General features: G+C 42.0%; 1 protein-coding gene across 4 annotated transcripts; it reads left to right on the forward strand.

The window, feature by feature from the left end:
• The first annotated feature begins 8,480 nt into the window (after positions 1-8,480).
• LOC112220158 (urea transporter 2) lies at positions 8,481-23,927 on the forward strand. 4 transcript variants are annotated; one of them, XM_024381834.1, is made up of 11 exons: positions 8,481-8,652; positions 9,568-9,621; positions 10,587-10,736; positions 11,046-11,235; positions 11,717-11,845; positions 17,709-17,838; positions 20,289-20,354; positions 20,756-20,903; positions 21,453-21,587; positions 21,693-21,742; positions 22,241-23,927. In XM_024381834.1, the coding sequence occupies exons 3-11, from the start codon at positions 10,613-10,615 to the stop codon at positions 22,487-22,489; spliced, it is 1,221 nt and encodes a 406-aa protein (XP_024237602.1). In that variant the 5' UTR covers positions 8,481-8,652; positions 9,568-9,621; positions 10,587-10,612; the 3' UTR covers positions 22,490-23,927. The 4 variants fall into 4 exon arrangements, with proteins under 4 accessions (XP_024237602.1, XP_024237601.1, XP_024237604.1 ...); XM_024381833.1 differs by lacking the exon at positions 8,481-8,652 and having other exon boundaries at positions 9,522-9,621; XM_024381836.1 differs by lacking the exon at positions 8,481-8,652 and having other exon boundaries at positions 9,522-9,621; positions 11,717-11,800.
• The last annotated feature ends 1,032 nt before the right edge of the window (positions 23,928-24,959 follow it).

Genomic DNA, 24,959 nt, shown 5'->3' on the forward strand with positions numbered 1-24,959 from the left:
CTATGGTGACCAGTGAGCTGAGATAAGGTGGGGCTTTACCTAGCAAAGACTTATAGATGACCTGGAGCCAGTGGGTTTGGCGACGGATATGTAGTGAGGGCCAGCCAACGAGAGCATACAGGTCGCAGTGGAGGGTAGTATATGGGGCTTTGGTGACTAAACGGATGGCACTGTGATAAACTACATCCAGTTTTCTGAGTAGAGTGTTGGGGGCTATTTTTTAAATGACATCGCCTAAGTCAAGGATCGGTAGGATAGTCAGTTTTACGAGGGTATGTTTGGTGGCATGAGTGAAGGAGACTTTGTTGCAAAATAGGAAGCCGATTCTAGATGTAATTTTGGATTGGAGATGCTTAATGTGAGTCTGGAAGGAGAGTTTAGTCTAACCAGACACCTAGGTATTTGTAGTTGATCACATATTCTAGGTCAAAACCGTCCAGTGTAGTGATGCTAGTCGGGCAGGAGGGTGCGGGCAGCAATCGGTTGAAGAGCATGCACTTAGTTTTACTAGAATTTATAAGCAGTTGGAGGCCACGAAAGGAGTGTTTTGTATGTTGTTGAAGCTCGTTTAGAGGTTTGTTAGCACGGTGTCCAAAGAAGGGCCAGATGTATACAGAATGGTGTCGTCTGCGTAGAGGTGGATCTGAGAATCACCAGCAGCAAGAGCGACATCATTGATATCTACAGAGAAAAGAGTCGGCCCGAGAATTTAACCCTGTGGTACCCCCATAGAGACTGCCAGAGGTCCGGACAACAGGCTCTCCGATTTGACACACTGAACTCTATCTGAGAAGTAGTTGGTGAACCAGGCGAGGCAGTCATTTGAGAAACCAAGGCTATTGAGTCTGCCAATAAGAATGCAGTGATTGATAGAGTTGAAATCCTTGGCCAGGTCGGTGAAGACTGCTGCACAGTACTCTCTTTTATCGATGGCGGTTATGATATCTTTTATGACCTTGAGCGTGGCTGAGGTGCACCCATGACCAGCTCTGAAACCAGATTGCATAGTGGAGAAGGTACGGTGGGATTCAAAATGGTCGGTGATCTGTTAATAACTTAGCTTTCGAATATTTTAGAAAGACAGGGCAGGATGGATATAGGTCTATAACAGTTTGGGTCTAGAGTGTCTCCCCCTTTGAAGAGGGGGATGACCACACCAGCCTTCCAATCTTTGGGGATCTCAGACGATATGAAAAAGAGGTTGAATAGGCTAGTAATAGGGGTTGCAACAATTTTGGTGGATAATTTGAAAAAGAGTGGGTCCAGATTGTCTAGTCCAGCTGATTTGTAGGGATCCAGATTTTGCAGCTCTTTCAGAACATCAGCTGTCTGGATTTGGGTAAAGGAGAAGCGGGGGGGTTTGGACAAGTTGCTGCAGTGGGTGCTGAGATGTTGACCGGAGTAGGGGTAGCCAGGTGGAAAGCATGGCCAGCTGTGGAAGAATGCTTATTGAAATGATTGATTATCGTATATTTATTGGTGGTGACAGTGTTTCCTATCCTCAGTGCAGCTGGGAGGAGGTGTTCTTATCCTCCATTGACTTTACAGTGTAATTTATTAAGTATTCAGACCCTTTACTCTACTTTGAAGAAACACCTTTGGCAGCGATTACAGCCTTGAGTCTTCTTGGGTATGAAGCTGGGTTCTAGCTGGGCCACTCAAGGACATTCATAAGCCACTGCGTTGTCTTGGCTCTGTGCTTAGGCTAGTTTTCCTGTTGGAATGAGAACCTTCGCCCCAGTCTGAGGTCCTGAGCACTCTGGAGCAGGTTTTCATCAAGGATCTCTCTGTACTTTGCTCCGATCATCTTTCCCTCAATCCTGACTAGACTCCCTGCAGCAGAAAAATATCCCCACAGTATGATGCTGCCACCACTATGCTTCACCGTATGGTGGTGCCAGGTTTCCTCCAGACATGACGCTTGGAATTCAGGCCAAAGAGTTCAATCTTGGTTTCATCAGACCAGAGAATCTTGTTTCTCATGGCTTAAGCCTGATGAATTTACTGTGTTAAATGAGGCCTCCCCTCCTGGTTACACTGTTCACCACGCAAAGGTGGAGGTGTTGCTAACATTTACGATAGCAAATTTCAATTTACCAAAGAAAAACAATGTTTTCGTCTTTTGAGCTTCTAGCCATGAAATCTATGCAGCCTACTCAATCACTACTCAATCACTTTTTATAGCTACTGTTTACAGGCCTCCTGGGCCATATACAGCATTCCTCACTGAGTTCCCTGAATATTTATCAGACCTAGCAGATAAGATTCAAATATTTGGTCACTTTAATATTCACATGGAAAATGTCCACAGACCCACTCCAAAAGGCTTTCGGAGCCATCATCGACTCAGTGGGTTTTGTCCAACATGTCTCCGGACCTACTCACTGCCACAGTCATACTCTGGATCTAGTTTTGTCCTATGGAATAAATGTTGTGGATCTTAATGTTTTCCCTCATAATCCTGGACTATCGGACCACCATTTTATTATGTTTGCAATCGCAACAAATAATCTGCTCAGACGCCAACCAAGGATCATCCAAAGTCGTGCTATAGATTTTCAGACAACCCAAAGATTCCTTGATGCCCTTCCAGACTCCTTCTGCCTACCCAAGGATGTCAGAGGACAAAATCAGTTAACCACCTAACTGAGGAACTCAATTTAACCTTGCGCAATACCCTAGATGCAGTCGCACCCCTAAAAACTAAAAACATTTGTCATTGGAACGGAAATGGCGCCACACCAAACTGGAAGTCTTCCAACTAGCTTGGAAAGACAGTTACGTGCAGTATCGAAGAACCCTCACTGCTGCTCGATCATCCTATTTTTCCAACTTAATTGAGGAAAATAAGAACAATGCTGTCGCAAAGCTAACTAAAAAGCAGCATTCCCCAAGAGAGGATGGCTTTCACTTCAGCAATGATAAATTCATGAACTTCTTTGAGGAAAAGATCATGATCATTAGAAAGCAAATTACGGACTCCTTAAATCTGCGTATTCCTTCATAGCTCAGTTGTCCTGAGTCTGCACAACTCTACCAGGACCTAGGATCAAGAGAGACACTCAAGTGTTTAAGTACTATATCTCTTGACACAATGATGAAAATAATCATGGCCTCCAAACCTTCAAGCTGCATACTGGACCCTATTCCAACTAAACTACTGAAAGAGCTGCTTCCTGTGCTTGGCCCTCCTATGTTGAACATAATAAACGACTCTCTATCCACCGGATGTGTACTAAACTCACTAAAAGTGGCAGTAATAAAGCCTCTCCTGAAAAAGCCAAACCTTGACCCAGGAAATACAAAAAAACTATTGGCCTATATCGAATCTCCCATTCCTCTCAAAAAAAAAAAAAAAAAAAAGCTGTTGCTCAGCAACTCACCGCCTTCCTGAAGACAAACAATGTATACGAAATTCTTTAGTCTGGTTTTAGACCCCATCATAACATTGAGACTGCACTTGTGAAGGTGGTAAATTACCTTTTAATGGCGTCAGACCGAGGCTCTTTATCTGTCCTTATGCTCCTAGACCTTAGTGCTGCTTTTGATACCATCAATCACCACATTCTTTTGGAGAGATTGTAAACCCAAATTGGTCTACACAGACCAGTTCTGGCCTGGTTTAGATTCTATCTGTCGGAAAGATATCAGTTTGTCTCTGTCTCAGTTTGTCTCTTGTCCTCTGACAAATCAACTGTAAATTTCGGTGTTCCTCAAGGTTCCGTTTTAGGACCACTATTGTTTTCACTATATATTTTACCTCTTGGGGATGTCATTTGAAAACATAATGTTAACTTTCACTGCTATGCGGATGAAACACATCTGTACATTTCAATGAAACATGGTGAAGCCCCAAAATTGCCCTCGCTCGATACCTGTGTACAGACATAAGGAAGTGGATGGCAGCAAATGTTCTACTTTTAAACTCGGACAAAACAGAGATGCTAGTTCTAGGTCCCATGCAACAAAGAGATCTTCTGTTGAATCTGACAATTAATCTTGATGGTTGTACAGTCGTCTCGAATAAAACTGTTAAGGACCTCGGCGTTACTCTGGACCCTGATCTTGCTTTTGACGAACATCTCAAGAATGTTTCAAGGACAGATTTTTTTCCATCTACGTAACATTGCAAAAATCAGAAATTTTCTGTCCAAAAATGATGCAGAAAAATTAATCCATGCTTTTGTCACTTCTAGGTTAGACTACTGCAATGCTCTACTTTCCGGCTACCCGGATAAAGCACTAAATACATGTCAGTTAGTACTAAATACGCCTGCTAGAATCCTGACTAGAACCAAAAAAATGTATCATATTACTCCAGTGCTAGCCTCCCTCCACTGGCTTCCTGTTAAGGCATGGGCTGATTTCAAGGTTTTACTGCTAACCTACAAAGCATTACATGGGCTTGCTCCTACCTATCTTTCCGATTTGGTCCTGCCGTACAAACCTACACGTATGCTACAGTCACAAGACGCAGGCCTCCTAATTGTCCCTAGAATTTCTAAGCAAACAGCTGGAGGCAGGGCTTTCTCCTATAGAGCTCCATTTTTATGGAATGGTCTGCTTACCCATGTGAGAGACGCAGCCTCGGTCTCAACCTTTAAGTCTCTATTGAAGGCTCATCTCTTCGGTAGGTCCTATGATTGAGTGTAGTCTGGTCCAGGAGTTTGAAGGTGAACGGAAAGGCACTGGAGCAACGGACCGCCCTTGCTGTCTCTGCCTGGCCGGTTCCCCTCTCTCCACTGGGATTCTCTGCCTCTAACCCTATTACAGGGGCTGAGTCACTGGTTTACTGGTGCTCTTCCATGCCGTCCCTAGGAGCCCCCTGTTTCTTGGGTTGTGCCGTGGCGGAGATCTTTGTGGACTATACTCGGCCTTGTCTCAGGATGGTAAATTGGTGGTTGAAGATATCTCTCTACTGGTGTGGGGGCTGTGCTTTGGCAAAGTGGGTGGGGTTATATCCTGCCTGTTTGGCCCTGTCCAGGGTATCATCGGATGGGGCCACAGTGTCTCCTGACCCCTCCTGTCTCAGCCTCCAGTATTTATGCTGCAGTAGTTTATGTGTCGGGGGCTAGGGTCAGTCTGTTATATCTAGAGTACTTATCCGGTGTCCTGTGTTAATTTAAGTATGCTCTAATTCCCTTTTTCTTTCTCTCTCTCTCTCTCTTCTCTCTCTTCTCTCTCTTCTCTCTCTCTCTCAGGACCTGAGCCCTAGGACCATGCCTCAGGACAACCTGGCATGATGACTCCTTGCTGTCCACCTGGCTGGACTGCTGCTCCAGTTTCAACTGTTCTTCCTGCGGCTATGGAACCCTGACCTGTTCACCAGACTTGCTGTTTTCAACTCTCTAGAGACAGCAGGAGCGGTAGAGATACTCACAATGATCGGCTATGAAAAGCCAACTGACATTTACTCCTGAGATGCTGACCTGTTGCACCCCCGACAACCACTGTGATTATTATTATTTGACCATGCTGGTCATTTATGAACATCTTGGCCATGTTCTATTATAATCTCCACCCGGCACAGACAGAAGAGGGCTAGCCACCCCTCATAGCCTGGTTCCTCTCTAGGTTTCTTCCTAGGTTCTGGCCTTTCTAGGGAGTTTTTCCTAGCCACCATGCTTCTACTCCTGCATTGCTTGCTGTTTGGGGTTTTAGGCTGGGTTTCTGTACAGCACTTTGAGATATCAGCTGATGTCAGAAGGGCTATATAAATATTTTTGATTTGAGAATTTTTAGGTGCCTTTTGGCAAACTCCAAGCGGGCTGGTATGTGCATTTTACTGAGAAGTGGCTTCCGTCTAGCCACTCTACCATAAAGGCCTGATTGGTTGTGTGCTGCAGAGATGGTTGTCCATGTGGATGACCCTCACATCTCCACAGAGGAACTCTAGAGCTATGTCAGAATGACCATTGGGTTGTTGGTCACCTCCCTGACCAAGGCCCTTCTCCCCTGATTGCCCAGTGTGGCCGGGTAGCCAGCTCTAGGAAGAGTCTTGGTGGTTCCAGACTTCTTCCATTTAAGAATGATTGAGGCCACCGTCACCTTCAATGCTGAAGAAGTGTTTAGGTACCCTTCCCCAGATCTGTGCCTCAACACAATCCTCTCGGAACTGTACGGACAATTCCTTCAACCTTATGGCTTAGTTTTTGCTCTGAAATGCACTGTCAACTGTGGGACCTTATATAGACAGGTGTGTGCCTTTCCAAATCATGTACAATCAATTGAATTTACCACAGGTGGACTCCAATCAATTTGTAGAAGCAAGGATGATCAATGAAAACAGGATACATCTGATCTCAATTTCGAGTCTCATAGCATAGGGTCTGAATACTTATGTAAATAAGCTATTTCTGTTTTAGTTTTTTTTAAATTTGCTAAAAAAATCTAAAAACATGTTTTCACTTTGTTATTATGGGTTATTGTGTGTAGATTAGTGAAGATTTTGTTTTATTTAATCCATTTTAGATTAATGGAAAAAAAATGGAAAAAGTCAAGGGGTCTGAATACTTTCCGAATACACTGTATATATTTGAAATTCATGTTGATTCTTTAATGTTATCGACTAGAGAATTTGATATTACAAATGTAACAAGTTTTTTATTGCTTATCAGCCTTACTGTAAGAACAGAGGCCATGTGTTTCTCAAGAATTTCATCGACCAGTCTCTCAGTTCATGTGGCCAAATGTGTTTTTATTTGACCACGTTGTTGTATATTTAGAGAAGTAAGGAAACAAGGATTTTGACCTGTTAACCTAGTATTATTGACCATGTGGCACAAGCATGCGGTAGCCACACTACAGCATGGCAAGCGGTACCGGAGTGCCAAGTCTAGGACAAAAAGGCTTCTCAACAGTTTTTACCCCCAAGCCATAAGACTCCTGAACAGGTAACCAAATGGCTACCCGGACTATTTGCATTGTGTGGCCCACCCCAACCCCTCTTTTTATGCTGCTGCTACTCTCTGTTTATCATATATGCATCGTCACTTTAACTATACATTCATGTACATGCTACCTCAATTGGGCCGACCAACCAGTGCTCCCGCACATTGGCTAACCGGGATATCTGCATTGTGTCGCACCACCCGCCAACCCCTCTTTTACGCTACTGCTACTCTCTGCTCATCATATGCATAGTCACTTTACCATATCTACATGTACATACTTCCTCAATCAGCCTGACTAACCGGTGTCTGTATGTAGCCTCACTATTTTATAGCCTCGCAACTGTATATAGCCTGTCTTTTTACTGTTGTTTTATTTCTTTACTTACCTATTGTTCACCTAATACCTTTTTTGCACTATCGGTTAGAGCCTGTAAGTCAGCATTTCACTGTAAGGTCTACTACACCTGTTGTATTCAGCGCACGTGACAAATAAACTTTGATTTGATTTATAAAGTCTGCTAATACATAAAATAAACAACAAATGTTTAAAGGTCTAATGCAGCTGTTTTTATCACAATATCAAATCATTTATGGGTAATAATTAAGTACCTTACTGTGATTGTTTTCAATTAAAATGGTCAAAAATAAACATAAATCAATTCTTCGCAAAGAAAAATTTCTCCAGCAAAAATGTTGCTAGGACTGTCTGGGAGTGGTCTGAATGGGGAGGGGAAACTGAAAACTAGGATGTAATTGGCAGACTATTTCTTATTGGTCTGTTAACACACTACCTAACAGGTCTAGACGTCACAAGGCAGACCAAAACTCCATCCTACCAAAACAGGCTGAAATTCCAGGCAGTGTTTTCAAACAGTTCCTACACTAAAACGGCATTATCATCATTTTCACAATTTCACAGTATTTTTCCAACCTCATAGTGTGGAAATATATATAATAATAAATAAAAATCACATTTTTGACTGCAGAAAGCAAAAACATCATAGTATTAGGAATTTCATAGTAAGTCATGTCAATGAGTCAGCGAAATTTGTTTTGTTTAATAAGTCAATCAGAAATTATAATCACGACCTAAAAAAATCCATTCACCGTTCTGTTTATACCGGAGTCCAGAGATGTTATTGTTCAGGTCACATGTACAGGAAAAAACCTGACCGGCCTTAACCAAAGATGGTGGTAAATTCCTCATCTCTATACTGTAATTATGTTAAACTCTTTGGGAATCTGCTATTGAAAGTGTTAAGAAGGAAAGCCCACCACACTGGGGTAGTAATAAACCGGAGGTGATTTAGAATAATTCTGGATTCTGATCCCTGATTAGCTGCTTGGAAGGAAAGTCTCCCAAATGCAGGGTAAAGGTAAGGAGAGAAGGTGGTGAGAGACAGGGGAGAGAATGTAGCCAAACAAGGGACAGGGAGAGGGGAGAGGACAGGGAGAGGGGAAAGGGGAGAGGACAGGGAGAGGGGAGAGGACAGCGTGAGGGGAGAGGACAGCGAGAGGGGAGAGGACAGTGAGAGGGGAGAGGACAGGGAGAGGGGAGTGGACAGCGAGAGGGGGAAAGAGAATGGCATGAGAGTGGAGAGAGAGGGAAAGCAGGGCATATAATTAAATAAGATTCCTAGATGATCTGAACGGGAGAGTAGGCTACTAGTCCCTGAGCTGCTGATTTAAACAGGACACTCAGAAGAGTAGTGGGACTCTGAGTTAAAATGGATCTTTCTTGAGGCGTTGAATACTTACGGTAATTGGATTTATTTTGTTCAAAGAGTCTCTGAGTTGATTGTAAGAATAATTAGATTGCATGTTATTTTCCTATATGCAGGGTATCGCAAATAAAAACAAATCCAACCAAATTGCTGGATTTCTAGGTTTTCTGTATTCACTCATGGATTGGCTTTAAAGATGATTTTTGTCAGATCCTTGACTAACTCAGAGTTGGTGAGAATGCATGTTACAGTATGAACCGATAATATAATAATTATATCATAATTGGGCTGTTTTATGTGTTTTACCTCTAGATTATCGTGCAGGGTGTGAGTTGGGGAGAACTATTTCCATTTCCTATTGTTGTGTAATGAATTAATAAGTTAGTTAAACTATGTCTGTTTATGTGCTGAATAAACTTACTGTACCTTACATACTGGAACAGGAGGGGTTGGTTTCCTTGAGGAGGGGTTAACATAAAGATTCTTTCAATTTGGCTTTGAGTTCAGTAATACTGGCTAAGTAATAATTGCTAAGTCATGCCCCCCTTTTAAAACTTTGCCACACTAGGATATATTTCTTGTGGAAAGTGTTTTTCACTGTACATGTGTTTTTATGTGCAAAGCATTTGATAATGCAACTTATAGTAAATTGGGCAGTATTAGTTATGGGCACCAGACGGAGTGGGAACGGGGTCAAACCTCTGATTTAACCTAAAAATAATTATGCTAATTTAAGATCCAGCAGGAATAAAACTGACCTCGACATGGAATAACAGGACATAGCTGTGTGTGTGTGTGTGTGTGTGTGTGCGTGTGTGTGTGTGTGTGTGTGTGTGTGTTAGGTGGTGTGTTTTTTTATTTTTAAATTGTGAATAGCACGTGTGAGGGAGGGTAGAGGGGAGGAGTTGTTGACACACGACTGTCTCTAAAGTAAACTACGGGTATTACAGGCATCGCTTTTCATGGAGATCTGGACACTTCTATTCCTGGCTCATATATCACAGGTAACAACTGATTTATAATTAAAAACAACATACCCATAACTATTATGTATGTCAGAGTTTTCCAAACTCAATCCTGGGAACCCCAAGTGGTGCACATTTTTGTTTTTGCCCTAGAACTACACAGCTGATGCAAATGGTCAACTCATCATTAAGCTTTGATTTGTTTGAATCACCTGTGTCGTGCTAGGACAAAAACATTAGAGAGTTTGGGAAACGCTGCTGTATGTGTTTACTATTTTCTGTCTAACTAGCTAATCTAGTTTATGGAGTTCATGGAACTTTTCAAAACGTAATTTGCTTTTACGTATATGGAATGCTGATTCTAAGTCTTTTGACGGTAATAGAGTTGAGAGAGATATTTTGTGTAACTTGTGTCATGAACAATGCATCTGGTAAATGCTATGTTAAAAGGTTTGCCCATCTAGATCAAAGACTCCTCATCTTATGGAAACATAGAACACGGTTGGCCAACTCTTGACTAGATTGTACCATGATTCGTTGCTTATTTGACTTGGGTGTGTTAGTTCAGGGTTTCACATTCCTGACCCTGAATGTAGTTTATGGACCCACAGAGCCAATGACCCAAACTGTGGATTTGAAGTATCTATTGAATAGCATTCGCTAGCATTGTTGAAGTCAGGCAGTGGGAGTGGTAGGTAGGACCCCTGTTAGCATGCTCCAGATATCCAGCCAAATCCAAATAATTTACTGCAAACCAGATGGCATAGCAGCACAGTATCTTAAAAACATTTCTGTCCAAAGGTATCACATTGCAATTGTTTGGAGCTTAGCTTTTATCACTCCACTGTGGAGATAGTAAATCAACAATATGGTAATGACAGCATATCCAGAGAACTTCAAACATTGTTTTGGAACATTCTGAACCTCAGTCTGGGCCTAGGCCAGATACTGTAATGATATGATACATTTAATTATTGAATGTTATCTACTGTGTATTATTATAGCTGCCCTGCAGGAATTGAAGCCACTAATGATGACCCCAGCGATGGAGGAGGCGAGGTCTGTGGAGAAAGGGGCTACTCTTACATCCCATCTCTCCAGAGCACTCAATCTGCTTACTGGGGACATGCGTGTGTATGGAGAATGGATCAAAGGTAAGACATGTTCAATATATGATAAAGTAAATATATAAAAATCCGGGCCTTAAAGTCCCCTGCACTGCTGGGTCATGTTAAGTAAGGCACACTGTAGCAAAAACTTTTTCTGGGGGAAATGTAAATCTGTGTTCTTATTAGACACGTTTAGGTAGTCCCTCCCTGTTTTACGCTGTTTCCAACATTTACTCCTCACTGAACGTGAGCCAGGTTTTCATCCTTACCCTCTAATCTGAGACTGATTCAGAGAGTGGATATAATGGTCAATCAATGACTGCCTGTCTGTTTTTCTCTGTTGCTCTGCTGCAGGGCAGATTGTGGTGGTCCAGGTGGTGGACTGGGTCCTACGTGGGGTGGCCCAGGTCATGTTTGTCAACAACCCCCTCAGTGGGCTGCTCATCACGTTTGGCCTGGTGCTGCAGAACCCCTGGTGGGGCCTGAATGGACTGCTAGGATCCCTCGCTTCCACACTGTCTGCACTCCTGATTAGACAAAACATGTAAGTCTATGGCAAGACCAGTAATCTACTTCCAATTAGGCCAAATATAAATATCCCTGGTAAAAGTCTCACACAGCCAGAGGGGTATGCTGCAAAGCAGGATCAATTAGTTAGTATTTTGCTTTTTTTAGAAGCATAAGCTTGAAATGGGCATGGTCTAATTAACACAACAACCAAAAAAATATCTAAGTATAGATTTCTTAATGAACCAGATGTTTATCAAAGTTAGCTTGCTAACTCAGAGATCCTGGTTTGTAGTATACCCCTCAGGAGTTGTAATCTTGAATATGCTCTGCAAACTGAGGTTGGCGTGGGGAAGTCTGCTTGTCTCAGTCTGAAACTCACACCAGATGTATCATTTCTCGCAATACCTTGCTTTCCCTCCCACTCACTTGGTCTTTTTTGCACATAACATTTCTCAATATCATTGTATTTCTTTGTAGCTGTGTCTTTTCTGATTTGTTTGTTGTCTGTGCTTCAGGGGTGCCATATCTGCTGGTTTATATGGCTACAATGGGACCCTGGTTGGAATGCTGATGTGTGTATTCTCGGCCAAAGGGGACTGGTACTGGTGGCTTCTGCTCCCTAATATGTTCATGTCCATGTTATGGTATGTTACAGTAAGAATGTTCTCAGTATTTTGAGCAATGTAGGGGAGAGTGGGGTAAGTTGAGACATTTAAAAATATATATTAAAAAAATATTCAGCATCACTCCGTCAAGGGAAATATAGTATTCAAACAAAGATATCTACATATATTTCCGGTGTTGTTTATCCCTGGAAATAATCCGAATTCATGTAAACATTCCAGTTTTGAAAATGCAGCTTGTGCCAGGAGCCCACTTTTTTTTGGACAACTTACCCTGGGTATGGGACAGGGTACTGTAAGTCAAGCCGCCTACACATACCTGTACTGAATTAAATATTACCACTACTTTTTTTTTTTAACCATGTCTATCTTTATTTACCAAACACAATATAGAAATATATAGATAGATAAAACATCACAAATCACCTCCACAAATAAATATGGAATCAATACTTTAAATTTCCTGAATGACACCAGAAAATCAAGATGAAATGTATGTAGAATTTTGTTCCAGCAATATGGTGCATTTTAAAATTACATGCAGGGCCTCCCAAGTGGCACAGTGGTCTAAGATACTGCATCACAGTGCTAGCTGTGCCACTAGAGATCCTGGTTCGAGTCCAGGCTCTGTCAGGTTAGGGGAGGGTATGGCCCTGCCGGGATGTCCTTGTCCCATCACGCTCTAGCGACTCCTGTGGCTGGCCGGGCGCATGCATGCATGCTGACATGGTTGCCAGGTGTACGGTGTTTCCTCCGACACGTGCAGCTGGCTTCCGGGTTAAGCGGGCATTGTGTCAAGAAGCAGTGCAGCTTCGCTGGGTTGTGTTTTGGAGGATGCACGGCTCCCGACCTTCGCCTCTCCCGAGTCCGTATGGGAGTTGCAGCGTTGGGACAAGACTAACTACCAACTGAGGAGGAGAAAGGGGTAAAAATAAATAACAAAAAAACGAAATGCAGATTTACTTAGCTCGGTGGAGACCCTAGAGTTAACCAATCCTGTGAACGGGTTAGGCAACTCGGGTGTCTACACTTCAACAGCAAAGTTAGATAAGACGGAAGTTAATGAAGTAGTGCCAAAAAGGGAGTAAGGTCTTGAGCAAAGTTTTGATACAGTGATGAGTATAAAAACTGTCACCTGTAACAAAATGAAGGGAACTATGTTTAGATGGCATCCAAAGGTTTAAGAGTAGTAGCAGCATAAATAATATCAAAATAATCAAGAACAAAGGTTGGCTGAATCATTTACTTCCCACTGTTTAGAGAAAGGCACAATCTGTGCCTGTAGATTTTTTTTTTTTAAATCTTAGCTTCTTAACCAGTTCATCTGTGTTTTTTAAAAGTCACATTTTTAACAGATTGACCAATTGACTAAATTGATCCCTGTGGTACACCTTCATGTACTTAAAAAAATTCAGACAACCCCATCGATCACCATGGCCTGAGTTCTGGCACTAATATAATCATGAAACCATGAACAGTCAGAGTTCAGGCCTTTCGTAGACGACTTATTCAATACAATAACATGAGCAACAGTATCAAACGCTTTAGACAGGTCCACAAACAAAGCTGCACATTTAATTTGAGTGTCTAAAGCATTGACAAGATCATTAACAACTAAAGTTGTAGCTCTTAATAGCACTATGCCCAGGCCTAAACCCAGATTGGTTAACATTCTAAATATATTTCTCAGATAAATAAAGAGTAAATGTATACATTTACCAAGGATTCAGAAATCTTAGCTAGAAAAGGAAGCCTTGAAATGGTGTGAAAATGATTAAGATCATGTTTAATAAATGTGGGTTATTGAGCCAACAATGATGGGCGCTGCACAGTTAAGTAGGCAGGATCCAATTGGTCAGCCCCTGTTGATTTCTTGTCTATTGCTAGCAAAGCATCCATGACTTATTTTTCTGTAAATAGCCTAAAAGAAAAGCTTTGACTGTCATTTCTCTGATCATTCAGCAAGTTTCCCCAATCAGCATCCTGACCAATAGCATTGTGAATAGGCTTATAGAAGTTATTTCAAAGAGCCTGCTGAAATAAAATGGTGATTAAATGCATCAATGATGTAATTTGTTTCCTGTAATGAGGCCAGTGTCTGAAGTAATTTGTTGTGGCAGAGAGGAGGAAGTAGTGGCGCAGTGGTCTAAGACACTGCATCTCAGGCAAGATGCTGGTACAAGACACTGAAAGCCTGTGTTCCTGGCCTTGACCCAAGCATCATCTCTTTCATGAATGACTTCTGATAATTCCGGAGTGTACCAGGCATTCAATCTACCTTTAACCCTTAATGTTTTGAAGGGAGCATGGTTATTGAAGACATCTGCTAAATGTCTCATAGCTAATTCAGGTTCAAAGATAGCTGAAATACAAATCAAGGTCACTAAAATAGAGATGTAAAAAAAATATTTTTAAAAAGAGCCTGTTCACTAAAGTTTTTCAAGTTCCTCTTTGTGATGAAATGAGGTTTGAGATTTTTGTATTCTCACATCTTTAACACAAACAACTGGGCAATGGTCACTAATGTCTTGGGCAAAGACACCCAGGATAATAACTTCTGATTTAATCAAATAAGACTAAAGACGGTAGACCCCTATAACAGTTACATGTTTCCCCACTCAAAGCCTTAAAGATGGTAGCTAACATTTTTGGGCAAGGAAAATGGTTCAGTTAGGAGACAAAGAAATCATTTTTAATGAGAATGGCCACTCCACCGACTCTACCCTGTCTGTCATCTCTGAACACAAACTCCCCATAGATCAAAGTTTCAGCCAATACCAGAATGTCTGGATTTGTCTGCATAGCCCAGATCATGATGTTGTCCAGTTTATGAAGTAAGCTGCTAAAAAAATGTGTCTCTCTATCAGGTCGTAGGCAGCTATGCTATCGTAAATACAGAATCTTATGCATTCTAAATAAACGGCCATTTTAAAAAGGAAAATGCAATAAATATTTACTCTGAGCTGCGCTTTGGTAGATTGGTCATAGATAGAAGTTGTCCAGCATGGATCTCTTGTCCTCTGACGAATGTCTAGTAGTTAACTGGAGCGTGGTAGAATGGATACTCTGTCTGTCCTCTCCTAGCCCACGTTTAGAGCTGCGGTTGCTAACGCATTGGCTTGGAGGTATCACTTCTTTTGTGAATAAGAGTTCAAAGTTCATACCAAGTTGCCATACTTTAAGCTCATGCTATATTCTGGCTGGTATAATTGAAATTCATCCTTTCAGTGTGTTGATCGTCATCTTCACGTTGAAATTCAATGCTAATTTTGTTAGGTTCTTGTCGTTCAACCAGAGCTCACGCTGAGGTTGGCTTGGTTCTGTTGGTGATCTTGTCCTCACTTCCTTCGAACAGAAAGTTACATTTTTGTAAAGGGGCTTATATAGGGTTGGGAGAGAGGGCCGTGTTTCATAGTTTACAACCAATGTCTGTTCACATGGGCGGGGCCACTGAATTGAGCATAGTTCACTCATGAAAACCAATTCTCTCATTTAGAAGCTAAAATTACATTTCATCTTTTCACTTTTCAACAATTCCATGTGAATATGATGATAACTAGAATGTGTAGACGTTCCAAGATACAGTTTGTCGTCCTATCATCAGTAATAATGTCTCAGACACCAACTGATCTGACATCATATTCATTAAGTACCAACACATATTTTCAACTGGTTGGATTACCGAAATACGGTTCCGTTTCCCACCTTTTGATGTTCCCAGACTCTCTATGTTAACAAAGCGATTTTCAATAGTCACATCGGTAGAGTAGAGAGAGGAAAAAGGGGAAAGGTATTACCTTCAGAAGTCACATAATTAGTTAAATAAAGTCCACCTGTGTGCAATCTAAATGCCACATGATCTCAGTATATATACACACCTGTTCTGAAAGGTCCCAGAGTCTACAACACCACTAGGCAAGGGGCCCCACCAAGACCAAGGAACTCTCCAAACAGGTCAGGGACAAAGTTGTGGAGAAGAACAGATCAAGGTTGGGTTATAAAAAAAATATCTGAAACTTTGAACATCGCACGGAGCACCATTAAATACATCAATTAAAAAATGGAAAGAATATGGCACCACAACAAACCTGCCAAGAGAGGGCCGTCCACAAACTCATAGACCAGGCAAGGAAGGCTTTAATCAGAGAGGCAACAAAGAGACCAAAGATAACCCTGAAGGCGCTGCAAAGCTCCACAGCGGAGATTGGAGTATCTGTCCATAGGACCACTTTAAGCTGTACACTCCACAGAGCTGGGCTTTATGAAAGAGTGGCCAGAAAAAAGCCATTGCTTAAAGAAAAAAATAAGCAAACACGTTTGGTGTTCGCCAAAAGGCATGTGAGAGACTCCCCAAACATATGGAAGAATGTACACTGGTCAGACGAAACAAAAATGTTGCTTTTTGGCAATCAAGGAAAATGCTATGTCTGGGGCAAACCCAACACCTCTCCTCACCCGAGAACACCATATCCACAGTGAAGCATGGTGGTGGCAGCATCATGCTGTGGGGATGTTTTTCATTGGCAGGGACTGAGAAACTGTTCAGAATTGAAGGAATGATGGATGGCGCTAAATACAGGGACATTTCTGAGGGAAACCTGTTTCAGGCTTCCAGAGATTTTAGACTGGGACGGAGGTTCACCTTCCAGCAGGACAAGGACCCTAAGCATACTGCTAAAGCAGGATTGACCACAAGTTCTCAATGGGATTAAGGTCTGGGGAGTTTCCTGGCCATGGAACCAAAATATCAATGTTTTGTTCCTCGAGCCACTTAGTTATCACTTTTGCCTTATGGCAAGGTGCTCCATCATGCTGGAAAAGGCATTGTTCATCAGCAAACTGTTCCTGGATGGTTGGGAGAAGTTGCTCTCGGAGGATGTGTTTATACCATTCTTTATTCATGGCTGTGTTCTTAGGCAAAATTGTGAGTGAGCCCACTCTCTTAGCTGAGAAGCAACCCCACACATGAATGGTCTCAGGATGCTTTACTGTTGGCATGACACAGGACTGATGGTAGCGCTCACCTTGTCTTCTCCGGACAAGCTTTTTTCCGGATGCCCCAAACAATCGGAAAGGGGATTCATCAGGGAAAATGACTTGACCCCAGTCCTCAGCAGTCCAATCCCTGTACCTTTTGCAGAATATCAGTCTGTCCCTGATGTTTTTCCTGGAGTGAAGGGGCTTATTTGCTGCCCTTCTTGACACCAGGCCATCCTCCAAAAGTCTTCGCCTCACTGTGCGTGCAGATGCACTCACTCCTGCCTGCTGCCATTCCTGAGCAAGCTCTGTATTGGTGGTGCCCCGTTCCCGCAGCTGAATCATTTTTAGGAGACGTCCTGGCGCTTGCTGGACTTTCTAATACTTTCTAAAATGTATATTTGTGTCATTCTCAACTTTTGGCCACGACTGTAGTTTCCAGTACAGGCCGGTGGAAGATGGGAGGGAGGCAAGCGCTTACACCGGGCCACTGGAGAGTCAAAGAGAGTTAATCCAAGTAGGCTAAACCAAGTGGAGTTAAAGTTTGGCAGTAGTCTAAAAACATCCAAGACACAATGTCAAGTGGAAGTATGAAAACTGCACTAGGCAGGTGTCTGCTCAGATAATGCCCCAGTGCAGGCTCCAGTGCAGAGTATGGTAGCCAGGTATATCCATGTAGGCCTCAAGTGTTTCAGCAGACCTGTTTTGGATGTCTCCTTAAAAACACTGTATGCACTATTGTCCAATGTGTTCACAGCCAGCTGAAACAATGCTAAAATTGAATTAAACTAAAACACCCTAACTTCTAAATAATGATCCAACCCTCCATTTCCTTTTTTCCTCTACCTGATTATGATCATATTTGAAGCTTCTTGTTGTGTGTTCTTCACTTCCTGTTCCTGTGCAGTCCCATAGTCTCCAGTGCCCTGGGCTCAGTGTTCAGCAAATGGGACCTCCCTGTGTTCACTCTACCATTCAACATCCTTGTGTGTTTGCACATGGCTGCCATGGGGTCTAACCACCCCTACTTTCCAGAGGTAGGCCCAAAATATACTCACGTACACACAGTGGTACACTACCGTTCAAAAGTTTGGGGTCACTTACAAATGTCCTTGCTTTGAAAGAAAATCAAAAAAGAATTGTCCATTACAATAACATAAAATTGATCAGAAATACAGTGTAGACATTTTCATGTTGTAAATTACTATTGTAGCTGAAAACGGCAGATTTATAAAATAAAAAAATTGAATATCTACATGGGCGTTAGCTAATCCAAGTTTATCATTTAAAAAGGCTAATTGATCATCTGAAACTCGTCAGTCTATTCTTGTTCTGAGAAATGAAGGCTATTCCATGCGAGAAATTGCCAAGAAACTGAAGATCTCGTACGTACACATCACAGACAAACTGAATTGGTCCACCCACACAGACAGCATCGTGAAGAAGGCGCAGCAGCGCCTCTTCAACCTCAGGAGGCTGAAGAAATTCGGCTTGTCACCAAAAGCACTCACAAACTTCTACAGATGCACAATCGAGAGCATCCTGTCGGGCTGTATCACCGCCTGGTACGGCAACTGCTCCGCCCACAACCGTAAGGCTCTCCAGAGGGTAGTGAGGTCTGCACAACGCATCACCGGGGGCAAACTACCTGCCCTCCAGGACACCTACACCACCCGATGTCACAGGAAGGCCATAAAGATCATCAAGGACAACAACCACCCGAGCCACAGCCTGTTCACCCCGCTATCATCCAGAAGGCGAGGTCAGTACAGGTGCATCAAAGCTGGGACCGAGAGACTGAAAAACAGCTTCTATCTCAAGGCCATCAGACTGTTAAACAGCCACCACTAACATTGAGTGGCTGCTGCCAACACACTGACTCAACTCCAGCCACTTTAATAATGGGAATTGATGGGAAATGATGTAAAATATATCAGTAGCCACTTTAAACAATGCTACCTAATATAATGTTTACATACCCTACATTATTCGTCTCATGTATATGTATATACTGTACTCTATATCATCTACTGCATCTTTATGTAATACATGTATCACTAGCCACTTTAACTATGCCACTTTGTTTACATACTCATCTCATATGTATATACTGCACTCAATACCATATACTGTATCTTGCCTATGCCGCTCTGTACCATCACTCATTCATATATCTTTATGTACATATTCTTTATCCCCTTACAGTTGTGTTTATAAGGTAGTAGTTTTGGAATTGTTAGCTAGATTACTTGTTGGTTATTACTGCATTGTCGGAACTAGAAGCACAAGCATTTCGCTACACTCGCATTAACATCTGCTAACCATGCGTATGTGACAAATAAAATTTGATTTGATTTGAAAAGCACAAACTGTCTCTAACCAGAATAGAAAGAGTGGGAGGCCCCGGTGCACCACTGAGCAAGAGGACAAGTACATTAGAGCGTCTAGTTTGAGAAACAGATGCCTCACATCCTCAACTGGCACTTTTATTAAATAGTATCCGCAAAACACCAGTCTCAACGTCAACAGTGAAGAGGCGACTCCAGGATGTTGGCTTTCTAGGCAGAGTTGCAAAAAAGCCATATCTCAGACTGGCCAATAAAAAGAAAAGATTAAGATGGGCAGAAGAACACAGACACTGGACAGAGGAACTCTGCCTTGAAGGCCAGCATCCTGGAGTCGCCTCTTCACTGTTGACGTTGAATCGGGTGTTTTGCGGGTACTATTTAATGAAGCTGCCAGTTGAGGACTTGTGAGGCGTCTGTTTCTCAAACTAGACACTCCAATGTACTCTTGCTCAGTTCTGTACCGGGGCCTCCCACTCTTTCTATTCTGGTTAGAGACAGTTTGCGCAGTTCTGTGAAGGGAGTAGTACACAGCGTTGTACAAGATCTTCAGTTTCTTGACAATTTCTCGCATGGAATAGCCTTCATTTCTCAGAACAAGAATAGACTGACGAGTTTCAGAAGAAAGGACTTTGTTTCTAGCCATTTTGAGTCTGTAATCGAACCCACAAATGCTGATGTTCCAGATATTCAAGTCTAAAGAAGGCCAGTTTTATTGCTTCTTTAATCAGGACAACAGTTTTCAGCTGTGCTAACATAATTGCAAAAGGATTTTCTATGATCAATTAGCCTTTATAAATTTATAAACTTGGATTAGCTAACACAATGTGCCATTGGAACACAGGAGTGATGGTTGCTGATAATGGGCCTCTGTACGCCTGTGTAGATATTCCATTTAAACAAAAAAATATCTGCCGTTTCCAGCTACAATAGTCATTTACAACATTTCTGATCAATTTTGTTATTTTAATGGACAATTCTTTTTGATTTTCTTTCAAAAACAAGGACATTTGTAAATGAGCCCACACTTTTGAACGGTAGTGTACATATGCACTCACACACTCTTACACACACACACACACACACACACACACACACACACCTCCCAATATCCTAATACCCTCAGTTTCTGCTTTCCCCAGGTGCTAGTGCAGCCAAAGTCCTCCCTCCATCTGAACACCACCTTGGCAGAACGAAGCATACCTCAGGTAGGACAGTACCCTGTACGGTGTCCATATTAGGACAGCCTCCGAGTCACAACACTGTAACCTTGTGTGTTTCTAAACAACCTCTCCAACATATTCTGGATGATTCTGTCACTTCAACAACTAAGAAACAAAAATAGGTCAAACACATAATCCTATATATAGTCCAAAGAAACAATTTCACTGAACTTTCCAAGAGCAGGAAATTAGATTTCTAACAAAAGTGTATTGAGTGGATGTAGGATTATGGTAGCTTGTGGTGTTAGCTACCATGAGGTAGAAGTGACAGATCTAGGATCAGATTACCTTACTCCCAATCCTAACCCAAAGTGAGGAAGGGAAATAGATCTTACCCAGGATCAGTGGTTGGTGATAGCCTGCTTGTTGGTTACTTCCTGGTGCAGCTCTTGATGGCGGTGCCAGTTGGCGTGGGTCAGGTGTACGGCTGTGACTGCCCCTGGACAGGAGGAATCTTCATCATAGCCCTGCTGCTTTCCTCCCCAACCATCTGCATGCACGCTGTACTGGGCTCTATTGTTGGTGTAGTGTCCGGTAAGAGACTTCCTCTCAGAGAATTGTGTACACCTGACCTCTAATCCCAGCACATACTGTGGAAATACTGATTGTCATACAAAACACGTTTGGTTTTAATGGCTATACTCATTAACAATACCAATGGACATGCTCTTTAGAGATATAACCGAGAGTGGTATAAATTGCATCACAGAACACAACAGGAGCTGTACTTCTCTAAAAAAACTGTCTTAAGAGTGCGTCTCAAAAAATAACTGGGGAGCATAACAGTTGTGAACATGACTTTTCTTTATGTACACCGAATTAGAAACATCGGAAGTATGCTATTGTTTTCGTGTTCATTAGTCAATTTTGAAGTTAAATTCAACATATCCCAAGCTGATTTGTTGTGCATCATCGTGAAGCAAAATAATGTAGATGTAAGCCATATATTGGCAATTCTTTATTCACAGGCTATAATTGGGGCCAGGAGTTGAACTAGGTACTAGGGCCCAGAGCTTTTCATGGTCAAATCACATGGGCAGGGAAATCTGGACCTAGCTCTATTGTATGTCCTGTTCGATGTAGGTCTTGTTCTGGCTGCTCCTCATGAGGACATCTACTCAGGACTGTGGGGCTACAACAGTTGTCTGTCCTGCATCGCTATTGGAGGGGTGTTCTATGCACTGACATGGCAGAGTCATCTACTGGCTATTACCTGTGGTAGGTTCAGAAACAACACCTTCACCTTACTCAATGCTGTCAGACAAGCAGTCTACTTCATGAACACCCATTCAATGAAGCCAGTTGTTGTTTTTCTACTTTCAGCCTTTTTCTGTGCGTACATGGGTTTGGCCATTTCTAATCTGATGTCCATAGTAAGTACTTACATTTTTATTTCATTCTTGGTCAACATCTAATGTACTGCTGCCACTAATTTGAATGCGCTGTACTTGTCCAATAAGTCAAACAAAAATTAATTTCAGCCTATAAAGAGTGAATGTTTTTGATTGGTTAGTCTTCCGGTTCCTGTTATGTTGAGAGCTTTTGGTTACATAATGCAGTACAAGCAGCCGACCCTATACCATAATTAGCTGCAGTACTTCTGAATTCATGTATGAAACATTCTTACCTAACCAGGGCAATTTTCTGAAGTGTCAGTGAGTCTGTGAGTCTGAAGTGTCAGTGAGTCTGTTACATCACCCAGTAGACAACAATACCTAGGGTCGTACGTACCTAGGGTCGTACGTATCAAGCATCTCAGAGTAGGAGTGCCAGGTAAAAAACAGAAATGATAGGTAAATAATAATTATTATTCTGAGATGCTTGATATAATCTCTTAACTCTACTTCTACCATATCACCTGTTGTTTTCAGTTTGGGCTACCAGCATGCACCTGGCCTTTCTGCCTGTCTGCCCTCACCTTCCTCCTCATCACCACTGAATCCAGAGCCATACACAGACTGCCTCTGTCGGCCGTGACGTACCCTGAGGAGAACAGGCGCTACAACAAAGAGGGGTCACCAGAAAATCACCAGGAGGTTCAGCAGAACATCAGTAAAGAGGTGAAACTGCTGGAGAAAAGAGAAGAGATAAAGCCTCATATCAGCCTGTCAGTAGAGTAGTGTGTGTTCTGAGGACACGAAGTGAATAGCCCATCTCTCCATGAATGCTGGTAGCCCATGGGAAAATTATAGGAAAATGTTAGCAAATTATAGTATAGTCAACGCTGGAGTTCGAGACATTGAAAACATATTGGCCTGGATATCAATAGCTATTGTCTTACAGTCAAAGAAACCTCTGACTTAATTTCATCTTCCTCTACTGTTTTGAAAAGCACAGTTTTTCTATCCTGGAATCCACACTGAATATGATTCCGGATTGGAGTTTCACTATATTCTACAAATACTTTTGCAATGAGCCTAATAGTCTCTGGACTACAACAAGTTTAGCATCCTTACATTGGACTCAATATTTTATTGTAGAATTTATAGTTGTGTTTTGCTAGTAAACCTTTTTACGTATGGGCTTTGATTCAGGCTGTACCACTAATGTGTAATAACTTTATTGCTCAGTAGAGGGCAGCACTCACCAAAGGAAGCCGATGCTACTGCTGTGTCTGAAGGAGTCATTTTTGGAATCTCAAAATAACCACTGTTTATATGAAACACTTTCTCTTACAAGTTTACTTATTCTATTTATTAGATTAGTAGAGAGGTGAGGGGGGATACAACCGAACAGAAATACATTTATTTTCTTTGGATATAGAGAGGAATTTACAGTGCAGTAGATCATCACAGCAGTTCAGCCAGTGAGTTGTTAAAGGGCGCTCTAAGTTCTCTTCCAGAAAAAACAGGCTATTTTCAGACCGGTACTGTACATCACGACCTCGCCTCGTCTGCACTCGGAGGTAGAATCATATTATTGGAGAGGACAGTCATGGATGTGAAGAAGACACATTTGTGAGAGATATTCTCTGAAACGTGTCCACGATCCTCTTTGTTTCACCAGTCCCCTCCCAACATCAGGTGGGAAGTAACTACATAAATTATACTGTGTGTGTGTTTGCGTGGGTACGTATGTATATCTGTATATATTTTCTCGTGTGTCTGTGTTAAACCGTGACACACGTTCAGTGACAGTCACACTCCCAGACACGTGAGAGTAAAAGCAGACAGGAGAGAGGGAGGGGAATAGAGCAGAAACAAGATGAGGGGTTGGGCGAGGAGATTGAAAAAATAGGATTACTCAACTAAAAATGAACTGAATCACGTTCTTGATAGTCCACTTCCTCACATCCTCCACTCTCATTAAAACAGCTCTGGGAACTGGTCGTCACTAGTTACCACAGCCACATAGTCATAATCATGGCTAAACTCGCCTATTTCTACAATTTCTCTTCTTAAAATCTGATTTTAAATCTAACCTTAACCACACTGCTAACCTTATGCCTAACCTTAAATTAAGACCAAAAAACTAGGCCATTTTTTCTCATGAATTTCTACTACAGTGCCTTTGGAAAGTATTCAGACCCCATGACTGTTTCCACATTTTGTTAAGTTACAGACATTCTAAAATGGATAAAATATCTATTTTTTCCTCAGCAATCTACACACAATACCCCATAATGACAAAGCCAAAAAGGTTTTTAGAAAAAAACAGAAATACATTATTTACATAAGTATTCAGACCCTTTGTGATGAGACTTGATATTGAGCTCAGGTGCATCCTGGTTCCATTGATCATCCTTGTGATGTTTCTACAACTTGATTGGAGTCCAACAATTTAGAATTTGAGGCTGTGGTAACTAGTGACAACCCTGGGGACTATTCCAAACACACCATCACTCTAGCGATGGGTGGTTCTGATCGAATTCCTCAGGGATTCCTGCTTTAACTTCTCACACGTGTGCCAACCTCAGCGACTGATTTAGACTCAGAAAACCAGACAAACTCTCTGCACTCAATCTACAAATCAAATGTATTTTAAAAAGCCCTTTTATTTATATGTTTTACAGGAGCAGTTGTCACAAAGTGCTTTACATATTTCAGGCTAGGATAAATAAACCCAGTGACATTAACTGATGCACAGGTACTTCAGGATTAGAGTTGTCTAACTCTGCTCTATTCAGATCAACACACTACTGATCTACACTAAATTACACTGGGCTCTGTAACCTTTCAGTGACTGAATAGACTGTGACAGACAGTGTGTGAGTGGGACGAAGAGGGATGAGGTGGGTTAGTGTCACTTACTTTGGGAATGCACTGTCCTTTGTGAATGCTGAGAGCACAATGTGACTCAGCAGCACCTACTACTCCCACATAGGGGAAGGTGGTGGACTGGACTGTGAAGGATCGCACTTACCTCACACACTGCCACACACCATAATCTGTTCATCTGTCATAGGTCAAACACTTTGATCAGAGGAAGAAAGATTAACTCATGGGATATTGTCATTCATATTCATGCTTTCAGTTTCTCATTAGCCATGGGCCATGATATACAGTGCCTTCAGAAAGTATTCAGACCCCTTGACTTTTTCCACATTGTTACATTACAGCCATATTCTAAAATGTATTTTAAAAATGTTAT

This window comes from Oncorhynchus tshawytscha, linkage group LG20, assembly GCF_018296145.1.
Source record: "Oncorhynchus tshawytscha isolate Ot180627B linkage group LG20, Otsh_v2.0, whole genome shotgun sequence".
NCBI classification, from domain to species: Eukaryota; Metazoa; Chordata; class Actinopteri; order Salmoniformes; family Salmonidae; genus Oncorhynchus; species Oncorhynchus tshawytscha.